The sequence below is a fragment of the Podarcis liolepis genome, assembly GCF_965112155.1.
Source record: "Podarcis liolepis genome assembly, chromosome: 2".
Classification (NCBI taxonomy): domain Eukaryota; kingdom Metazoa; phylum Chordata; class Lepidosauria; order Squamata; family Lacertidae; genus Podarcis; species Podarcis liolepis.
In genome coordinates this window covers 91,703,737-91,722,854 of record NC_139555.1, presented here as the reverse complement: position 1 = coordinate 91,722,854, position 19,118 = coordinate 91,703,737, and the positions used below count along the sequence as shown (strand labels likewise).

The 19,118-nt window shown below is 45.5% G+C and overlaps 1 protein-coding gene across 4 annotated transcripts in view; it reads left to right on the top strand.

Moving 5' to 3' along the window:
- Positions 1–19,118, top strand: part of ITPR1 (inositol 1,4,5-trisphosphate receptor type 1) — a 215,889-nt gene that overhangs the window by 85,690 nt on the left and 111,081 nt on the right. For all 4 annotated transcript variants that reach the window (XM_083491016.1, XM_083491015.1, XM_083491014.1 and 1 more), the window contains 11 exons: positions 4,721–4,875; positions 5,438–5,537; positions 7,963–8,123; positions 8,597–8,738; positions 9,639–9,797; positions 10,228–10,400; positions 11,971–12,090; positions 12,451–12,645; positions 13,660–13,911; positions 14,268–14,409; positions 18,522–18,675. In XM_083491016.1, coding sequence (XP_083347142.1) covers positions 4,721–4,875; positions 5,438–5,537; positions 7,963–8,123; positions 8,597–8,738; positions 9,639–9,797; positions 10,228–10,400; positions 11,971–12,090; positions 12,451–12,645; positions 13,660–13,911; positions 14,268–14,409; positions 18,522–18,675 — 1,753 coding nt within the window. The remainder of the gene's footprint in view (positions 1–4,720; positions 4,876–5,437; positions 5,538–7,962; positions 8,124–8,596; positions 8,739–9,638; positions 9,798–10,227; positions 10,401–11,970; positions 12,091–12,450; positions 12,646–13,659; positions 13,912–14,267; positions 14,410–18,521; positions 18,676–19,118) is intronic.

The following is a 19,118-nucleotide window of genomic DNA, read 5'->3' as shown; positions in this document are numbered from 1 at the left end:
TCTGGGATAGCTGCGCAGCCTGCATTCACTCCATAAGACGCACACACATTTCCCCTTACTTTTTAGGAGGGAAAAAGTGAGTCTTATAGAGCAAAAAATACGGTAGTCTTTCGGAAGTATGGTATATGCAGATGCTGATTGTCCTCCAGACTGTAGGAGGTTGAAGGTCATGTCTCCAATGTATGGATAATAGTGGGATGTGTGTGTCAGCATTTGAATGTGCCAAGCTAGCTGTTGCAGTTCGGAATGTTTATGTGGTGCAGGGAGCACATTGGGTGCGAATAGTGGAGGTGAAACTGCAGATCTTTGTCTGTGAATTGAGCAGCAGCATTTTCACAGGGTTCTAAGCACTTGGAAGTGAGATGCTGTAATTAAAGGACCTCAGGAAGTGTGCATGTGTGTAGAGAGAGAGAGAGAGACAGAGAAAGTATATGTATAGATACAGGAAATTGTATCTCATCTCCTGATTGAGGATATTGTGTAGGACAGTGGGAGTGTCAGTAACCAGAAGGACATGATTTCAGTGCTAAATTAAGGAGACTTGTTCAGCTCTTTCAGAAACTATTAAAAGGTTTCTAATGGTGCTTTGTGCACAGCAAATCACAGAGGTGGGTATTCTGTGCTTTTCATTCAGCGCTGCTCATTTACTGGCTGAAGGAATACATAAACAGAATGGGGGGGGATGGAGGTGGTTTTAAGAGATACCTCCCTGCAGCCCCCTCCCCCTGCATTTAGGACCTTCCAGAGCAGATTTAGAGGGTTTGGGAGCCTTTAGGAGGCAGCACCGAAGATTGGCTTCCTCCCCTGTACTAATGACAGTTTCCTTCCTAGCAAACAGCATGGGATTACCACCCCAGACAAGAGACTCTCCCATTTAGAGTTGTGAACACTTGGGGAAGGCAGGGGAATTTGGAAAAGCCCTTAAGGACACTTATAAAAAAATTGTAACTGTTCTAAAAAAAGACTGAGGAAGTTCAATAACATGTTAGTTTCATTACAAGGTTGCTGATTTCAGATAATTTTTTAAAAGAAATTTTGGGGTTTCCCCCTTTCTGTTTCTACATGCTAATGCTGTGAGAGCTGCTTGTTGCTCATAGCTATTTCCAGCATTTTATCATGCTTTGCTTTCTGTAATAACACAGAACTTGGGGGACGGGAGGAGAAGTGGGGATGGGAATGCAACTATAAGCAGAAATTGTAAGTTATTTTTGAACTGTTTTAAACACTCTGCTTTAATTGCTATAACCTGTCCGGGGACTTTGCATGAAGGGTGGGTTAGTCATCACTGAAATCATCATTAATATGTCAAACCCAAATTCTATTTACAACTTAAGGTCCTGGAATGCATGATACAGGCTGTCGCACAAAATAATGCTATTCATATATATTTTTATATGGTTATGAAGAAGGTCCTGCAGAGTGTTCAAAACACACACATGAAGCGCCCTAGCCCTGAACCTAAATATTAGTGAAGGGGGGAGGAATTAAAGTAGTTCCCTCTTTCCTTTGCTTCCACCCAAAACCCCTTTCCCCACTTTATAGCTGTGTTAAACATGGTAAAGGTAAAGGGACCCCTGACCATTAGGTCCAGTCGCGGACGACTCTGGGGTTGCAGCACTCATCTCACTTTATTGGCCGAGGGAGCTGGCGTACAGCTTCTGGGTCATGTGACCAGCATGACTAAGCCGCTTCTGGCGAACCAGAGCAGCGCACGGAAATGCCATTTACCTTCCCGCCGGAGTGGTACCTATTTATCTACTTGCACTTTGACGTGCTTTCGAACTGCTAGGTTGGCAGGAGCAGGGACTGAGCAATGGGAGCTCACCCTGTTGCGGGGATTCGAACCGCTTACCTTCTGATCGGCAAGTCCTAGGCTCTGTGGTTTAACCCACAGCGATACCCGCGTCCAAGTTACATCCATCTAAATATAGAACCCAGCTGCTTTTCCTTGCAGCCAGCATCCCCACCGTCATCAACATGTCTAATTTCCAACATTCCCCTGTCAGCTTACAATCCGACAATGCTAATTGAAGTTGAAATCAATCTGTAAAGCAGACAATGAAGGAACTGCTGAGAAAAGTGCTAACAAGTGAGGCAAGTCTGTTTCATCCCTTTTGCTGAGAGTCAGTCTGCCTTCAGCCATTCCATTCAGGCTGCATCCCCACTGGTTGTTATAAGAAATGTAACTAAAAATAACCAGCTTCCTTAACTTACCATTTTCTTCCTCCCTCCACAATACATTTTCCTTGTGTGTGTTTTATTTTAGATTGTAGGCCTGAGAGCCGGGAGCTTTTTTTATTACTTTTGTAAGCCAATCTGGGAGCCCTTTTGGTTAGATTGGGAGAAATGCTTCAAATAAGAAAGCAGAAACAATGGAAGCTGGAAGAGGGGTAAAGTACTTAGGTTCAGGGGAAGTGCAGCATGGTCCTTTTAATGAGAAGAACTCGCTTATTGAGGTTCAGAGATTGCTGCCTTATATGCTCAGAGCCAATGGCTGCCAGTTTCCTCACTTTCTTTTTTCTTTTTTAGCTTCAACACATTTTGCTTGCACTACATTATGTAGGAAATGCTAAGTTTTGGTGGGGTCACTTTTGTGGTTGACAGATACTGTCAGAGTCTCCTCGGGAGGGAAAGAATAATTTAACAGGCCTGGTATTTTGCTTTATCAGTTTATTACCAGGGTTTGCTTTAAATCAAGTAAAATAGCAGGAATCCCAGGAATGCCTAATTTAACTTATTTCTCGACTGTAGTTCTTTGATAGCCCTTCTGTGTAATCAGGGATTGCATCTGGGGGCTTGTGCACTCTGAGCATGATATCCCACTGTCCAAGGGTGAGGGGACTTTGCTAGATGGGTGTTGAGCCACTAGGGTGCACAACAAGGTTGTCCACAGCATTTACATAATGCTATGGACTTTGGGGATAGGATGAGTTGTCTTGCCAGTAACTGTGTCACAAGGAAGAACCAGTAGGTCCCCATGATTGTGGCACAGGCCCATGTGGCACTGCTGTTGTCTTGGCATAAGGGCTGCATCGTTAACTTCTCCTCCTCTGTTACATATTACTCTAAGACAGAAAAAGCAACATTCCAAAAGCCTTAAGGGGAAACTCTGTGCAAACCAATAAACAACTACGTTTCTTACACACACAGAGGCTGGAGGTCTTCCTAGCACTGTTTCCTCTTTTCTTGCTTTTAACCACCAGATGGCGAGATTAGACCATAAGCAAGATAAACACAGTGTGAGGCAAATTGATTTTTTTCCTGTACAACAACAATGTGTAAGAGAAAAGACAAGATGGTGTGGAGATGGTCGCTGGATACATAAGCATATGGTAAAATAAGACATCAAGGGCTCAGTCAGTCTCTTGCACACAATTTCGTCTTTCGGAATGTAACCTGAAAGGTTGAAATTTCCCACTTCCCTGGAGCTCCACTTCAACCAAATCAGGCTCCTTTTAAGTTCTCTTCTTTTTGAACTAGAAATACTTGGCAGTGTACTCAACAAGACATTGGGCCAAAATCTATACAGGTGATCTATGCTTCCTCTTCTAGATCTACATTTTACTGCTCCGTCCATACACTGCAAGGGCAGTTTGTGGTGCCTCAACTAAATTACCTCCCCTCACTCCAAACTCCACTTTTTCTAAGGGCTGCCTTTACCTTTCTTCATCTGATTTGTGCGGTGGGTCTGAATTTTGCTTTTCCTCTGCCTCCTTTCACTTACAGCGCTGTGGAGTGCTTCTTCGCTATGGTTTTCTTGGACAATGTTTCTAGTTCATTGTGAGGTGCTTTTGCAGAAGGGATTGTTTACATTTTCTGTGGAGGAGTTGCAACGGATTCAAGTTTGCCTCTAGGAAGATGCGTGGACAAGCCACTTGCAGTTACTTATTTTATGTGCATGCACCCATAGAAACTGTTACTTCTGCCAAGTAAAAATCATATGCCTTTTTGTATTTAGGGTTGCTTTCTTGTAATTCAGCTTTCTAACAATATTTATTATTAATTAATTAATTAATTAAATTTACATATCGCCTTATAGCTACAGATCTCAGGGTGGTCCAGCACCTTCATATTTATTATAAAAATTGAAGAAAAGATAATTCATTTTCCCCCCGTTGTATCCTTGGCCTTTCCAAGAACCTTCAGTTTTTTAAATTCATAAGGTTTATTTTTAGTGGGAGGCAATTTCCACTATTTCCCACCTTCTCTCTGCAGCCCTCTACATCACCTTTCATCCTCCTCCAAAGGGTCCCTCAACCCTCTGAGCAGATTTTCAGGGGGCTGCAGAGGCAATGAGGATTTGGCCAAAAAATGCCTCTCCCTACACAAGCAGAATTCAGGGGTCAAGCAGATATCAACTTGCCCTTAAAACAATGAGAACAAATGTGAAGTAATTGTTGGTTGCCAAAACTTGGCAGCTGTCATTTGGGTTGCCTAACTTGGGTAGAATTGTCCTTTTTAGGAGACTGGGGGGCTCTGGAAAAACCTAGGCTATGTCTTGGCTTCTCAGTGACTTTGACACAACCCAGCTTGATGGTTTACTGTTGCTTCTAAGTCTTCTGCCCTGTTCTAGTTAACCCTATTAGATTGTGATGTGCCATTGAGTTTTTGTGCCTGTATCTATATTTGAAATGCTTCGGTTATAACCATGAGGTGCTCTGCCTTCCAGCCTGGGCAGGCAGCTTTGCAATGTTGATTTGATTTGCAATTTCTTCCACAGCTGGATCCTGACCAGGATGCAGCCAGAAGGGGCTTGCATAATACTCCAGAGAAGATGGCATACTCTTTAGTCTCTGTGCCTGAAGGAAATGATATCTCTTCCATCTTTGAGCTTGACCCCACTACTTTACGAGGGGGAGACAGCCTTGTCCCAAGGTACGATGTTATAAATGATGAAGGTGTCTGCAGCTGTTGTGAGACTTTAAAATGCCTGACCATTTGCCAGACAATCTTAGATAGCTGTGGCAGACAGTTACAAAAGGCAGCACTTTTGCAGAAACAATGTGACTTATTTTCCAGTGCTTCCTTGATGTGTTTATGGCTAGGAAACAGCACTCCCCCAAAATCTGTGCCAGTGAGTTGGGGGCCCCCCTCTGGAATAGCTGAGGGCTGCAGGATGAAGCATTGCAGCTCCCAGCACAACGCTGGATCCCACCTTAAAAAAAACAGTGTCACATTACACCTCTTCAACTAGCATCCGGTTTGTACCTGGGAAAGATCATTTGAAATAGTGAATCAGGCTTCCTAGAAGTCATTACATACTGAATACCTTGCAATTTAAGACTTGGCTGCATTTCATATTCTAGTTGAAATAAAACCTTGCAAGTAAAAAATTAAAAGGAGATTCCAAAGGTGTTGTTTTTATTTGAAAAGTATTGGCTTACTGAGGAGCTTAATAATATAAATAATAATATAAATAATACCTGGTTCTTTTTAGGAACTCCTATGTCAGACTTAGACATCTGTGTACAAATACCTGGGTTCACAGCACAAATATCCCCATTGATAAAGAGGAAGAAAAACCTGTGATGCTTAAAGTAAGTCATGCAATGAAATCTCATCTGTATCTCATCTCTTCTGCTACCAATAAAGCTATTTCAGAGAAGACACTGATGAACACAATTCTTATTTAGGACATGATTCACACAGCATTGCTTGGGCACAACCCCAGTCCATTATTAAAATGGAATAGTAGAAGAACATAAATTACCGTATTTTTCGCACCATAGGGCGCACCGGACCATAGGGCGCACCCAGTTTTTAGGGGGGGAATTCAAGAAAAAAAATCTTTTTTCCCCCCCGCAGCCCCAAAGAGCAGCGTACAGGCTGCACACAACCTCTCCCTGCCGGAGGGGTTGCGTGCAGCTATGGATCAAGCCAAGGCAGCGAGCGGGATGGATCCCGCTCGCTGTTTTGGCTTCCCCTAGCCCCGTGCAGCCTCTCCCTCCCGGAAGAGGCTGCGTGGGGCTAAAGAATCCATAGCCCCGTGCAGCCTCTCCTTGGCAGAGGGGTTGCGCGCAGCTATGGAGAAAGCCAAGGCAGCGAGCGGGATGGATCCCGCTCGCTGTTTTGGCTTCCCCTTTAGCCCCGTGCAGCCTCTCCTTGGCGGAGGGGCTGCACAGGGCTTTCCTGGCTTTACTGGGAGGTGGGGGGATTCCCTCACCTCTCCCAAAAGCCCGCAGAAGCCGTGCAAACCCTTTAAAGAGATCGCGGCTTCTCCTGGCTTTCCTGGGAGGTGGGGGGATTCCCCCACCTCCCGCAAAACCGGCAGAAGCCGCACGCCTTTTAAAAGGGCTGCACGGCTTCTCCTGGCTTTCCTGGGAGGCGGGGGGATTCCCTCACCTCCCGCAAAACCGGCAGAAGCTGCGCGCCTTTTAAAAGGGCTGCACGGCTTCTCCTGGCTTTCCTGGGAGGCGGGGGGATTCCCCCACCTCCCGCAAAACCGGCAGAAGCCGCGCGCCTTTTAAAAGGGCTGCACGGCTTCTCCTGGTTTCCTGGGAGGCGGGGGGATTCCCCCACCTCTCGCAAAACCGGCAGAAGCCGCGCGCCTTTTAAAAGGGCTGCACGGCTTCTCCTGGCTTTCCTGGGAGGCGGGGGGATTCCCCCGCCTCCCGCAAAACCAGGCTCCCCCCCGCCAGCCTTCTAACCAAGTCGGGGGACAGCGGGAAGGGCGCGCTGCGCCCCTGCCGCTGTCTCCCGAGTTTGCGGGGCTGGCGACGGGGAGGAGCAGGCTTCTCCCCCCGCCAGCCTTGTAGCCAAGTCGGGGGACAGCGGCAAAGGTGCGCTGCGCCCCTGCCGCTGTCCCCCGAGTTTGCGGGGCTGGCGACGGGGAGGAGCAGGCTTCTCCCCCCGCCAGCCTTCTAGACAAGTCGGGGGACAGCGGCAAAGGCGCGCTGCGCCCCTGCCGCTGTCCCCCGAGTTTGCGGGGCTGGCGACGGGGAGGAGCAGGCTTCTCCCCCCGCCAGCCTTGTAGCCAAGTCGGGGGACAGCGGCAAAGGTGCGCTGCGCCCCTGCCGCTGTCCCCCGAGTTTGTGGGGCTGGCGACGGGGAGGAGCAGGCTTCTCCCCCCGCCAGCCTTGTAGCCAAGTCGGGGGACAGCGGCAAAGGCGCGCTGCGCCCCTGCCGCTGTCCCCCGAGTTTGCGGGGCTGGCGACGGGGAGGAGCAGGCTTCTCTCCCCGCCAGCCTTGTAGCCAAGTCGGGGGACAGCGGCAAAGGCGCGCTGCGCCCCTGCCGCTGTCCCCCGAGTTTGCGGGGCTGGCGGTGGGGCTCTCCTGAAGCCTGGAGAGCGAGAGGGGTCGGTGCGCACCGACCCCTCTCGCTCTCCAGGCTTCAGCGAAAGCCTGCATTCGCACCATAGGACGCACACACATTTCCCCTTCATTTTTGGAGGGGAAAAAGTGCGTCCTATAGTGCGAAAAATACGGTAACACTTTGCATCTTAAATTGAAAGAAATAAGTATCTCTTGGAAGACCTTGCAAAGGTTTTTGTGTATCAGGTACGATACACAAGTCCCTCTACTGTCTCAACACTTAAACCCTTATAGTAGCTAGTCTCTCATCCAATTATTTATTTCAAGCATTGATGTACTGCTTTTCATCAGAAAAGATAACAAAGTGATTAACAAATTATCCTCCTCATCCCCGCTGCTTTTTTCTGCTTTAGCACTAGAGTCAAAGGGGAAAACAGAAGTCAGATCATAGCCCATAATTAAAAAATAAAATAAAATCCAATGGATAATAGTAGAATATTCACTAAAAAAAAACCCTGAAGAATCTGAAGCAATGAGTTTGGCTTGAACTATGATAATTAAAGACAATGAATTGCCTATTGTGGTAATGGAACTATTCCTACCACAATTTCACAATAACGTTTGGAGAACCTGAGCATTGTTTCCCTAGGGTCTTCATTACAAAAGCGTTTTCTCTGTGAGATTGTGACTAAAATTGCCTTGTTTTTAAAGATTGGCACCTCTCCAGTAAAAGAAGACAAAGAAGCTTTTGCTATAGTACCAGTTTCTCCTGCAGAAGTCCGAGACTTGGATTTTGCAAATGACGCAAGCAAAGTATTGGGTTCCATTGCTGGCAAGTTGGAAAAGGGGACAATAACCCAGAATGAACGGAGGTAAGGAAAAATAATAATGCGAGCTTCTTAATGGAAAAAAGATGTTCTCCAACATAAGACGGTTGAAAGACACAGAAGGCAGCTTTGTTTATTTCATTCATTCATTTAATATTTAAGTTACTTATATACTGCTTTTCAGGTGGATGTCACAGAGTAGGAGCGTTTGCAACAATAAGCATCAAGTTATTTTTAGTTTTTAAAACATGCTAGGGATTGTTAGAAAAGGAGTCAATAATAAAACTGTTACATGTTGTAATGATCTTGCATGAGTTTCTTGTACCAATTTCTTTGATATCTTTGAATTTAACAATTTAACAACAATTAATCAAAATATAACTTTGAACTTTTAAATGTATCTTTTCTTCATTGTAACTCAGTGGCTTGTATTTATTTTAAGAGGCTGATATTTTCACTGTTCATATTATATTTTGGATTAACAGCTAGGATTTTCTTTCAAAACAAACAAACTGTAGGTCTGTTACAAAGTTGCTGGAAGATTTGGTATATTTTGTTACCGGTGGAACAAATTCTGGACAAGATGTGCTTGAAGTCATGTTCTCAAAGCCAAACAGAGAACGACAAAAGCTAATGAGAGAGCAAAATATTTTGAAACAGGTACAGTAAATTGTGTTTAACAAGGTTGTTTCTGATGACATAAGATGTCACAAATAAAATAGCTGATGGTCTGGACTTCTTGGGATAAGGGGCTTGTAAATAGAGATGCTGCAACATAAATCCCTGGCCAGAATCCCAGATTTCAGTTTGAGAATTATTTGTGAAATTGGACCCTGAATAAATGGGCGACAAAATATCAAATGTTGTTCAATGTAAGTTGTGAATAGTGGGGCAAATATCTGAAGTTTACATCTACAGTGATGGGTGTATGCTAACTTGGGGAGAGAAGTTGAAGTCATAGGTAATATCTCTATGAAAAAGTGTCAGCCCAGTGCATGACAGTAATGAATATTTGCTCCAAGCAAACATGATCTAAAGCCAATGATTGTTCTTGTTGACTTCCTGGTTATGGTGTGAGCAAAGCAAACTATGATACTTGATTTGGGCATAACACTCAGCCAAGGAGTGTGGCTTATAGCTCCAACTCATGTTAGGAGAGGAAGGAAGTAAATCAGTCTGCTCATTCTTGGTAAACCTTTAACCATGGCCTACTGTAACATGTGAACCAGCCCTTATATAACTGATTATAAGGGGAAGTTTGCTTGTCTGGTGTCACCTGCCATGCTCTGAAGCCTATTTTTTAAAATGCTAATTTGCATATGGATGGGGTTTAGCAGCTTGGCAATATAGGCTTCTCCATCATGTGATTAGTTGCTGTAGGCAAGGATCCTGGCATGTAGACACGGCCTCTGCTGAAAGGGAAGTGGCTGTCAGTAGACAGGATCACTTCAATATCATAGTAAACCTAAGGCAAGACTCTGTGTTGATGATATTCATGGTTCTAGTGCTGCAATATTAATGCTGATTAATTTCTTCTTTCTTTCTAAAATAATTTGCCAGATATTCAAGCTATTACAAGCACCATTTACTGACTGCGGAGATGGACCAATGCTGAGACTAGAAGAACTTGGAGACCAACGCCACGCTCCTTTCAGACACATATGTCGGCTCTGTTACAGAGTTTTGAGACACTCCCAACAAGACTACAGGAAGAACCAGGTTAGCAAGGAGTTTGAGACAGTCTGGTGTGTTTCTAAAATGTAACCAAAAAGGACAACTGAACTGCTTGGTGTAAAGGCTTTTGAATCATTTACATTCTCTAGCCTCCCCACCACCACCCAATAATGATCAATAAGAATAATTGTTTGCTGTTAAACCCAAATCGTAAAAAAACTATGACTTACGCAAAGAACAATTGGGCTGACTGCAAACTGGAACTGCAAATCCAAGTTAGACCAGGCAGTTCATATGACAAAAGGATCATGCACACCCTGCTTTCAGTAGTCTTTTCTTAAAAACAAAAAATCACATCAAGAAATCAACATAAATGGATAATTTCACATTTCCTTTCACTCTAATGGTTTTTAAGTGATGTAAGCATCTAGTGTCTCTCTCTCTCTCTCCACCCCACCCACTTTCTCTTTGCAAGGAATATATAGCCAAGCAGTTTGGCTTTATGCAGAAGCAAATTGGGTATGACGTCTTGGCAGAAGACACCATAACAGCACTGCTCCATAATAACCGCAAGCTGTTGGAGAAGCACATTACTGCTGCTGAGATTGATACCTTTGTTAGCCTTGTAAGGAAAAACAGAGAGCCGAGGTAAGAGAAGACTCTTCCTTCTACTGCTTAGACAAAATAAACAGTGCATAAACACTCCTGTAGGTTTTCTGAAACTACCTGAATGATTGGTCAGTAGTCTGTTTTCATGCCTGCCTGGGTCTTTCTGCTTGGAGAAATTGACATGCCAACACTTGTGAGCTTTCCACACAATGTCATGAGTTGTAATGATGCACAAGGGGCGCAACATAAGTTATCTAAGGGGTTATTGCTACAGGTACGTAGGGGTTATTATCAGTGCCTGTGCCCTGTGTTGTTGTCAGCAGACACCCAGTGAATACTTTTGGGGTCACATCTGTTATGTGTTATAATGTCTGGATGCAGCCTAATGGGATGAAATCTACTGCTGATTCAAAAATGAATAAACACTGGTTTCGTGGGAGTCATGATGAAACCTAGCCTTATGAAGAACAGTTGAGGAAGTTGGGTATGCTTAGCCTGGGAAAGAGGAGACTGAGAGGAGCTGTGATAAGGTAAAGGTAAAGGTACCCCTGCTCGTATGGGCCAGTTGTGTCCAACTCTAGGGTTGTGTGCTCATCTCACTCTATAGGCCGGGAGACACTTCCAGGTCACGTGGCCAGCGTGACGAAGTTGCTCTGGTGAGCCAGCACCAGAGCAGCACACGGAAACGCCGTTTACCTTCCCGCTATAAAGCGGTCCCTATTTATCTACTTGCACTTAGGGGTGCTTTCGAACTGCTAGGTGGGTAGGAGCTGGGACCGAACGACGGGAGCTCACCCCGCCGCAGGGATTCGAACCGCCGACCAGACGATCGGCAAGTCCTAGGCACTGAGGTTTTACCCACAGCGCCACCCGCATCCGAGGAGCTGTGATAGCCATCTTTAAATATCTAAAGGGCTGTCACCTGAAAGATGAAGCAAGCTTGTTCTCTCCTGCTCTGGAGGGTAGGACCGGTGGTTGGTTTGCTTTTTTGAGGGGGGATACTCAAGGATATGTAGTAACAACACCTTTGTTTTTCTTCAGATGTTAAAAGTGTGGCATTTGCTGCAACTACTTAATGGCTCTTTCTAAAAAATAAAAATAAAAAAATAAAAAAGAGCACTGGGCAGGCCCAAACCAATGGATTCAAGGCAAATTCCAACTCAATACCACAAATAACTTTCTGATGGTATGAGCTGTTTGACAGTGGAATGCTCTCACTCAGGAAGTGGTGGACTCTCCTTCCTTGGAGGTTTTTAAGCAGAGGTTGGATGGCCATCTGTCATAGCTGCTTTAGTTAAGATCCCTACGTTGCAGGGGGTTGGACTAGATGACCCCCGGGATCCCTTCCAATTTTACAATTCTTTGATTTTATGATTTTTTAAAATACTTTTTTTGTAGAAAATGACATTTTAAAAATGAAATGTCTGATGACAAGAAATGATTCGGTAGGTTAGGTGCATCTGGTAAGTTAGTAGTTGCATACCCTATGCCTTAATCTTTTGAGGGCCTGTGGGGGGGAGGTATACGTTATCACCTTCCTTAATACAGCTCTTTAGCATTTGAAACACTGTACAAAGTTTAATGGGCTTTGGCTTTCCTTCCCCATTAGGTTCTTGGATTACCTTTCAGATCTTTGTGTGTCCATGAACAAATCTATTCCGGTGACCCAGGAGCTGATTTGTAAAGCTGTGTTAAACCCAGCAAATGCAGACATACTCATTGAAACCAAGTAAGTTGAGGTGTTTTTCAAGAACTTTCTTTAAGAAATAAGAAGATTGTGGCATTCTGAGCCTGACAATAATGACACATAAAAAATTTTCCCTCCAATTTGGGGAAAATACAGATAATATGTAGATTATTATTTTTGATGGAACAATGGATTCTTCAATCTTTTAATCCTAGAAGTAGGTGTGTCATGAAGTAGATTTAAAATTAACAAAAGCCTTTATCCTATGCCAAGGTGTGCTGTTCCCACATGTAGTGTTGGCTGGTAGAAAATGGCTTTCTGATAACAAATAGAAGAAACTTGTGTGGCTTCATTAAGATATTTCATATAAATCATTGCTTTTCACTTTTGCTCAATTCTTAGACTGGTCCTGTCTCGGTTTGAATTTGAAGAGCTGTCGTCTGGAGAGAATTCATTGGAGGTTGGTGAGGATGAGGAAGAAGTCTGGTTATTCTGGAGAGACAGCAACAAAGAGGTCCGCAGTAAGAGTATCAGAGAGCTGGCTCAGGATGCTAAAGAAGGGCAGAAGGAAGACCGGGATGTGCTCAGCTACTACAGGTTAACACCGCAAGCGATGTTTGGCTATGGCAGTGTAACCTGAAGTGTATAGACAACTGACTCTAGCTATTTGTAATGTTAACCAGCTTCTAGAAGACTTCAAGGTTAATTGATATAATTGGTTAAAGAGATAGCTCTCAAATGATGCTTTCCGTAACAACAGTTTCATACAGCTGTGATATTGGTTCTTTACAATCAAGCTACATTTTTCACTGATCATTGGCAAAATTGGTTGTTCAAATCTACTTTTGTATTATAAACTCCTTAAAATTATTTGGAGGCTTCATGTTTGTTTGGTGGAACTTGTCCAAATTTCTAAAATACACACATAAAATACATTAGTTTTTTTAAAGGTTCATCAGCAGTTCCATCTGGGATATTTTTCAAATTGGATTTAAGGAAATGATAGTAATGTTGAATTATAAAAGGTAAAGGTAAGGGTACCCCTGCCCGTTCAGGCCAGTCTTGCCAGACTCTAGGGTTGTGCGCTCATCTCACTCTATAGGCCGGGAGCCAGCGCTGTCCGTAGACACTTCCGGGTCACGTGGCCAGCGTGACAAGCTGCATCTGGCGAGCCAGCGCAGCACACGGAACCCTGTTTTAGCTTCCCACTGGTAAGCGGTCCCTATTTATCTACTTGCACCCGGAGGTGCTTTTGAACTGCTAGGTTGGCAGGCGCTGGGACCGAACGACGGGAGCGTACCCCACCGCGGGGATTCGAACCGCCAACCATGCGATCGGCAAGTCCTAGGCGCTGAGGTTTTACCCACAGCGCCACCCGCTTCCCCTAATGTTGAATTATATGCGGATATATATATATATATATCCGCATATATGTAATGGGTCCAGAAGTGAGAAATTTAGCCTCCCATGGACTGCTAATGTACTTCTGTTCCTGAAGAAGTGTTATTTCTGCTGCTGCATCAGAATATGCATTGTATTGTTCCCTCTGAGGTATTTTCAGTCCCAGGCAAGCAAAATGATACTCTTCTCCTTCTCTCCTAACTCCCAAAGGTACCAGCTGAATCTTTTTGCTAGGATGTGCCTTGATCGGCAGTACTTGGCTATAAATGAAATATCTGGCCAGCTAGATGTAGATCTCATCCTTCGCTGCATGTCCGATGAAAATTTGCCTTATGACTTGAGAGCCTCGTTCTGCCGGCTGATGCTGCATATGCATGTTGACCGCGATCCCCAAGAACAAGTGACACCAGTAAAATATGCCCGGTTGTGGTCAGAGATACCTTCTGAAATTGCAATCGATGAGTGAGTATTTTGTGATCAAAGGGTTCTCTGAAACGAGGGCCATCAAATACCTAGATGCTTTTTCGCTCCTTTGCACAATGCCTTGTAGCAATCCTACTGTGAGACCGTGTTCAGGAATGTCAGGAGTGACTGCTTGGTGGCTGGCTTTTGGAAAGCAGGAATGCTTGCTCCAGAAGCCACATTAAAAAAAAAAAAATTATGCTAAAAATGTTACAGAATGGAGCTAGATGGACCAGTAGTCTGACTCAGCATAAGACAGTTTTCTGTGTACTTTCTGACTGACTCAAGAAAAGGAAAAGAACCATAGGTTTCCTCTGGCATTCACCCATTTGAAGTTTTTTGTTTCATTTCTTCAGCTATGATAGCAGTGGAACTTCCAAAGATGAAATCAAGGAGCGGTTTGCACAAACCATGGACTTTGTTGAGGAATATTTAAGAGATGTTGTCTGTCAGAGATTTCCTTTCTCCGACAAAGAAAAAAATAAACTCACCTTTGAGGTAAATATCTTTTCTTTTCTTTTTAAAGGGCTTGGGGAATTGTTATTTTTTTATTTTGATGTTTTTGTAATTTTTATATTTTTTGTTTGTATTGTTTTATTGGTTTTGTTTGTTTAAGGTGTTATTTTGTTTTTAGGGGGAGGGGTCAGGGCTGCCGGGGAGTGGGCCCCAGCCCACAAAATGGCTGGGGCATGTTCCACAGGGAGGGATGCACTGGGACAACTGATCTCAGTGATCACGGGTAGGAGGAGGAGTTACGCTAAGACCAGACCATGTCATTACAGAGGAGGCAGGTTTAGTCGTTGTCTGAGGACTATCCCTGCCTCCGGGTCTGGTCCTGTCCGGACGGATACTAGAATCAGCAAGGGATACCCACATAGCCTGAAGGTGCTGCTGTGCAATGCCAGGTCAATGATTCAGAAGACCACTGCCATCCATGACTTGATCATGGATGGAGGATTTGACCTGGCTTGTGTAACAGAGACTTGGTTGGATGAAGCAGATGGGCCTGTTCTTGCCGCTGCTTGTCCACCAGGTTTCTCTTACGCACAGCAACCCAGGTCATGTGGGCGGGGGGGGGGGGTTGCAGTGATTTTTAGGAAGTCATTAGTTTGCACCAGGCGTCCTATTGGGAAGACCCAGTTTTCTGAGTGCATGTTCTGGAAGTTGGGCAATAGGGGCAGTACAGGATTCCTTTTGGTGTACCGACCTCCCCGCTGCGCCAAGGATTCCCTGCCCGAGCTGCTTCAGGTCGTGGCGGATGTTCTCCTGGAGACACCTAGCTTGGTCGTCCTAGGGGATTTTAACATCCATGCCGACACGACCTTACAAGGGGCCGCTCGGGACTTCGTGGAAAGCATGGCCTCCATGGGGCTGTCCCTGAATAAGTCTGGCCCAACCCATAGCCGTGGACATGCCTTGGACCTGGTGTTTACCTCTATGGATGTTGGTGATCTGACACTAAGTAAAAGCGAAACGAAAGAAGTGCCATGGTCAGATCACTTCCTGGTGCAACTGGACTTCTCTGCGACCCATCCCCTCTGCAGGGAGGTGGGACCAATTCGGATGGTCCGCCCCCACCACTTAATGGATCCAAATGGTTTCCAGAGAGTGGTAGGGGATGTTTTATCCCATGTTGATGGCCTTTCAGCTGATTCCCTGGTGGCCTGCTGGAATGTGGAGTTAACCAGGGCTATTGACTGTTTGGCTCCGAAGCGCCCTCTCCGATTGCATGGAGCCCGGACAGCCCCGTGGTTTTCCACGGATCTGAGGGCAATGAAACAATCGTTGAGACGGCTAGAGCGCCGGTGGCGGAGAACTCATTCCGAATCTGACCGGACACAGGTTAGAGCTCAACGTCGAGCCTACCAAGTGGCGATAGCGACGGCGAAGAAGAATTTCTTCACCGCCTCTATTGCATCTGCAGAAAACAGCAGCAGGAGACTTTTTCAGGTGGTTCACAATTTAGCGGAACCACCTGCAACATCAGGGCCCAGTACGGGCCACATGTTCTCCTGCAATGATTTTGCAAAGTTTTTTGCAGATAAAATCGCTCAGATTCGGGAAGAAGTAGACTCCACCGTGGGAGCAGGGCCGGGGCGGGAGAGTGCAAGAGTTCTGTCTGGTCAAGTTGAGTGGGATCAATTCCAATCTGTTACCTCCGAGGATGTGGACAGGCTGCTTGGACGAGTGAAACCAACCACCTGTCTCCTGGATCCTTGCCCATCCTGGCTAATAAAAGCAAGCCGGGAAGGGCTGGGCGATGGGCTTCGTGGGGTGGTGAATGCTTCCCTCCGTGAGGGAGCCTTCCCAGACCCGCTGAAAGAGGCAGTTATTAAACCGCTTCTTAAAAAACCATCTTTAGATGCGGCCACGATGGCCAACTATCGCCCAGTCTCAAATCTTCCATTCCTGGGCAAGGTGATTGAGCGAGCGGTTGCCGAACAACTCCAGGCACGCCTGGAAGAAGCGGACCATTTGGATCCCTTCCAGTCGGGATTCAGGCCTCATCATGGGACTGAAACTGCCTTGGTTGCACTGGTTGATGATCTCCGGCGGGCTAGGGACAAAGGTGAGAGCTGTTTCCTAGTTCTGCTGGATCTCTCAGCGGCATTCGATACCATCGACCATAGCATCCTTCTGGACCGTCTTGAGGGGCTGGGAGCTGGGGGCACTGTTATACAGTGGTTCCGCTCCTTCCTCCTGGGCCGTGTTCAGAAAGTGGTGGTGGGGGATGAGTGTTCAGACCCCTGGGCTCTCACTTGTGGGGTGCCTCAGGGTTCTGTCCTCTCCCCCATGCTTTTCAACATCTACATGCGGCCGCTGGGAGAGATCATCAGGAGGTTTGGGCTGGGTGTTCATCAGTATGCGGATGATACCCAGCTCTACCTCTCTTTAAATCAGAACCAGTGAAGGCGGTGAAGGTCCTGTGTGAGTGTCTGGAGGCGGTTGGAGGATGGATGGCGGCTAACAGATTGAGGTTGAATCCTGACAAGACAGAAGTACTGTTCTTGGGGGACAGAAGGCGAGCAGGTGTGGAGGATTCCCTGGTCCTGAATGGGGTAACTGTGCCCCTGAAGGACCAGGTGCGCAGCCTGGGAGTCATTTTGGACTCACAGCTGTCCATGGAGGCACAGGTCAAATCTGTGTCCAGGGCAGCTGTTTACCAGCTCCATCTGGTACGTAGGCTGAGACCCTATCTGCCTGCGGACTGTCTCGCCAGAGTGGTGCATGCTCTGGTTATCTCCCGCTTGGACTACTGCAATGCACTCTACGTGGGGCTACCTTTGAAGGTGACTCGGAAACTACAACTAATCCAGAATGCGGCAGCTAGACTGGTGACTGGGAGCGGCCGCCGAGACCATATAACACCGGTCTTGAAAGACCTGCATTGGCTCCCAGTACGTTTCCGAGCACAATTCAAAGTGTTGGTGCTGACCTTTAAAGCCCTAAACGGCCTCGGTCCAGTATACCTGAAGGAGCGTCTCCACCCCCATCATTCTGCCCGGACGCTAAGGTCCAGCGCCGAGGGCCTTCTGGCGGTTCCCTCATTGCGAGAAGCAAAGCTACAGGGAACCAGGCAGAGGGCCTTCTCGGTAGTGGCGCCCGCCCTGTGGAACACCCTTCCAGCAGATGTCAAGGCGATAAACAACTACCTGACATTCAGGAGACATCTTAAGGCAGCCCTGTTCAGGGAAGTTTTTAACGTGTGATATTTTATTGTATTTTTGGTTTTTATGGAAGCCGCCCAGAGTGGCTGGGGAGGCCCAGCCAGATGGGCGGGGTATAAATAATAAATTATTATTATTATTATTATTATTATTATTATTATTATTATTATTATTAAATAAAGCTGAGTTGTAAAACCTCTGAGTACGGTAGATGCTAACTCACGCTGGAGCTAATCCTAAATTGCCCACATAGCTGGACTAATAGTATCAACAGATGAAACTTCCTTATACTAAGACGGGCAAAGCACAACAATAACAAGTGAAACTATACAAAAAAGACCAAAAATAATAGCAAGTCATTAAAAAGCAGAAAAGCCCACAGAAACGATTGCAGGGGATCTGTTACAAAATACTGAGAAAAGCTCTCTGAAAAAGCACTGCCTTAGGTTGGTGTCCAAAAATCAATGGTAAAAAACATGAAAAATATGAACTAGCAGATTTAAATCCAGAATATTCAGTTTCTATATATAATACATCTGTATATGCAGTGAAACACATTAGAATGCTTATTGAAATACAAAAAATTATGTTTATGACTACAAGGTATAGTGAAGTGATACAGCATGGTGTGTTATGATTATATATTCTGAAAAATAAAGGATAGCTGCATCCTGTTCCCCCAAGCAGCTCAGGGTGGTATTCAGGGTGTTACCAACTTTTAATGATCCCAGTGGCCCAGTCAGTTGAGATAGGCTTAGAATTAGTAACTAGCCCGAGATCTTCCACTGAGCTTCATCTCCACGGTTGAAGTCTACCAGCGTACCACACTGGCTCTGTGCAGATCCTTTGAATAGTGGGTGCCAGAAAGTCAATATTCAGGTGCTTTGGTACATATCATAGAGATTGTAACAAACCATTTTTTGTTTCTTTTTAAAACAATAGGTAGTAAACCTGGCCCGAAACCTGATCTATTTTGGCTTCTACAATTTCTGTGACCTGCTCAGGCTAACAAAAATCCTCCTAGCTATTTTGGACTGTGTCCATGTTGCTACGATCTTTCCTATCACAAAGGTTGCAAAAGGAGAAGAGAGTAAAGGTATGAATGGCCATGGGGCATAGAGGAAGAAAAACATGCTGTTGAAGAATGATTGGTCTCTGTCGGTGCCATTTGTTTTTGTCACCCTGCGTCAAGGAGTGGGGGAAGCAGGCTTGTAAATTGTAAAAGATAGGCTGTCTAGCACTGTTCCTCCTGAGAAAGCTGACTCCTATCGTGGAGGTCTCTTTTCATGAAAGTCAGGTGTGGGGAACACCTAATATTCCATCCATATTTGACAAGGTTCCTCTGGTTAATGATGGTGGTAGTTTGTTGCTCCGGGTTGCAGACAATACTCACAGGAGTTTGAGTTTCACATGGCTTCTGCATTTTTCACATGGCTTCTCCTTTGCTCTCAGGGTGTGCTAGCTAAAGAAACAGTATCAATATCAATATATCTCCCAGGACCGGAATGAGGAGCAGACCACAATGTCAGCTATATCACT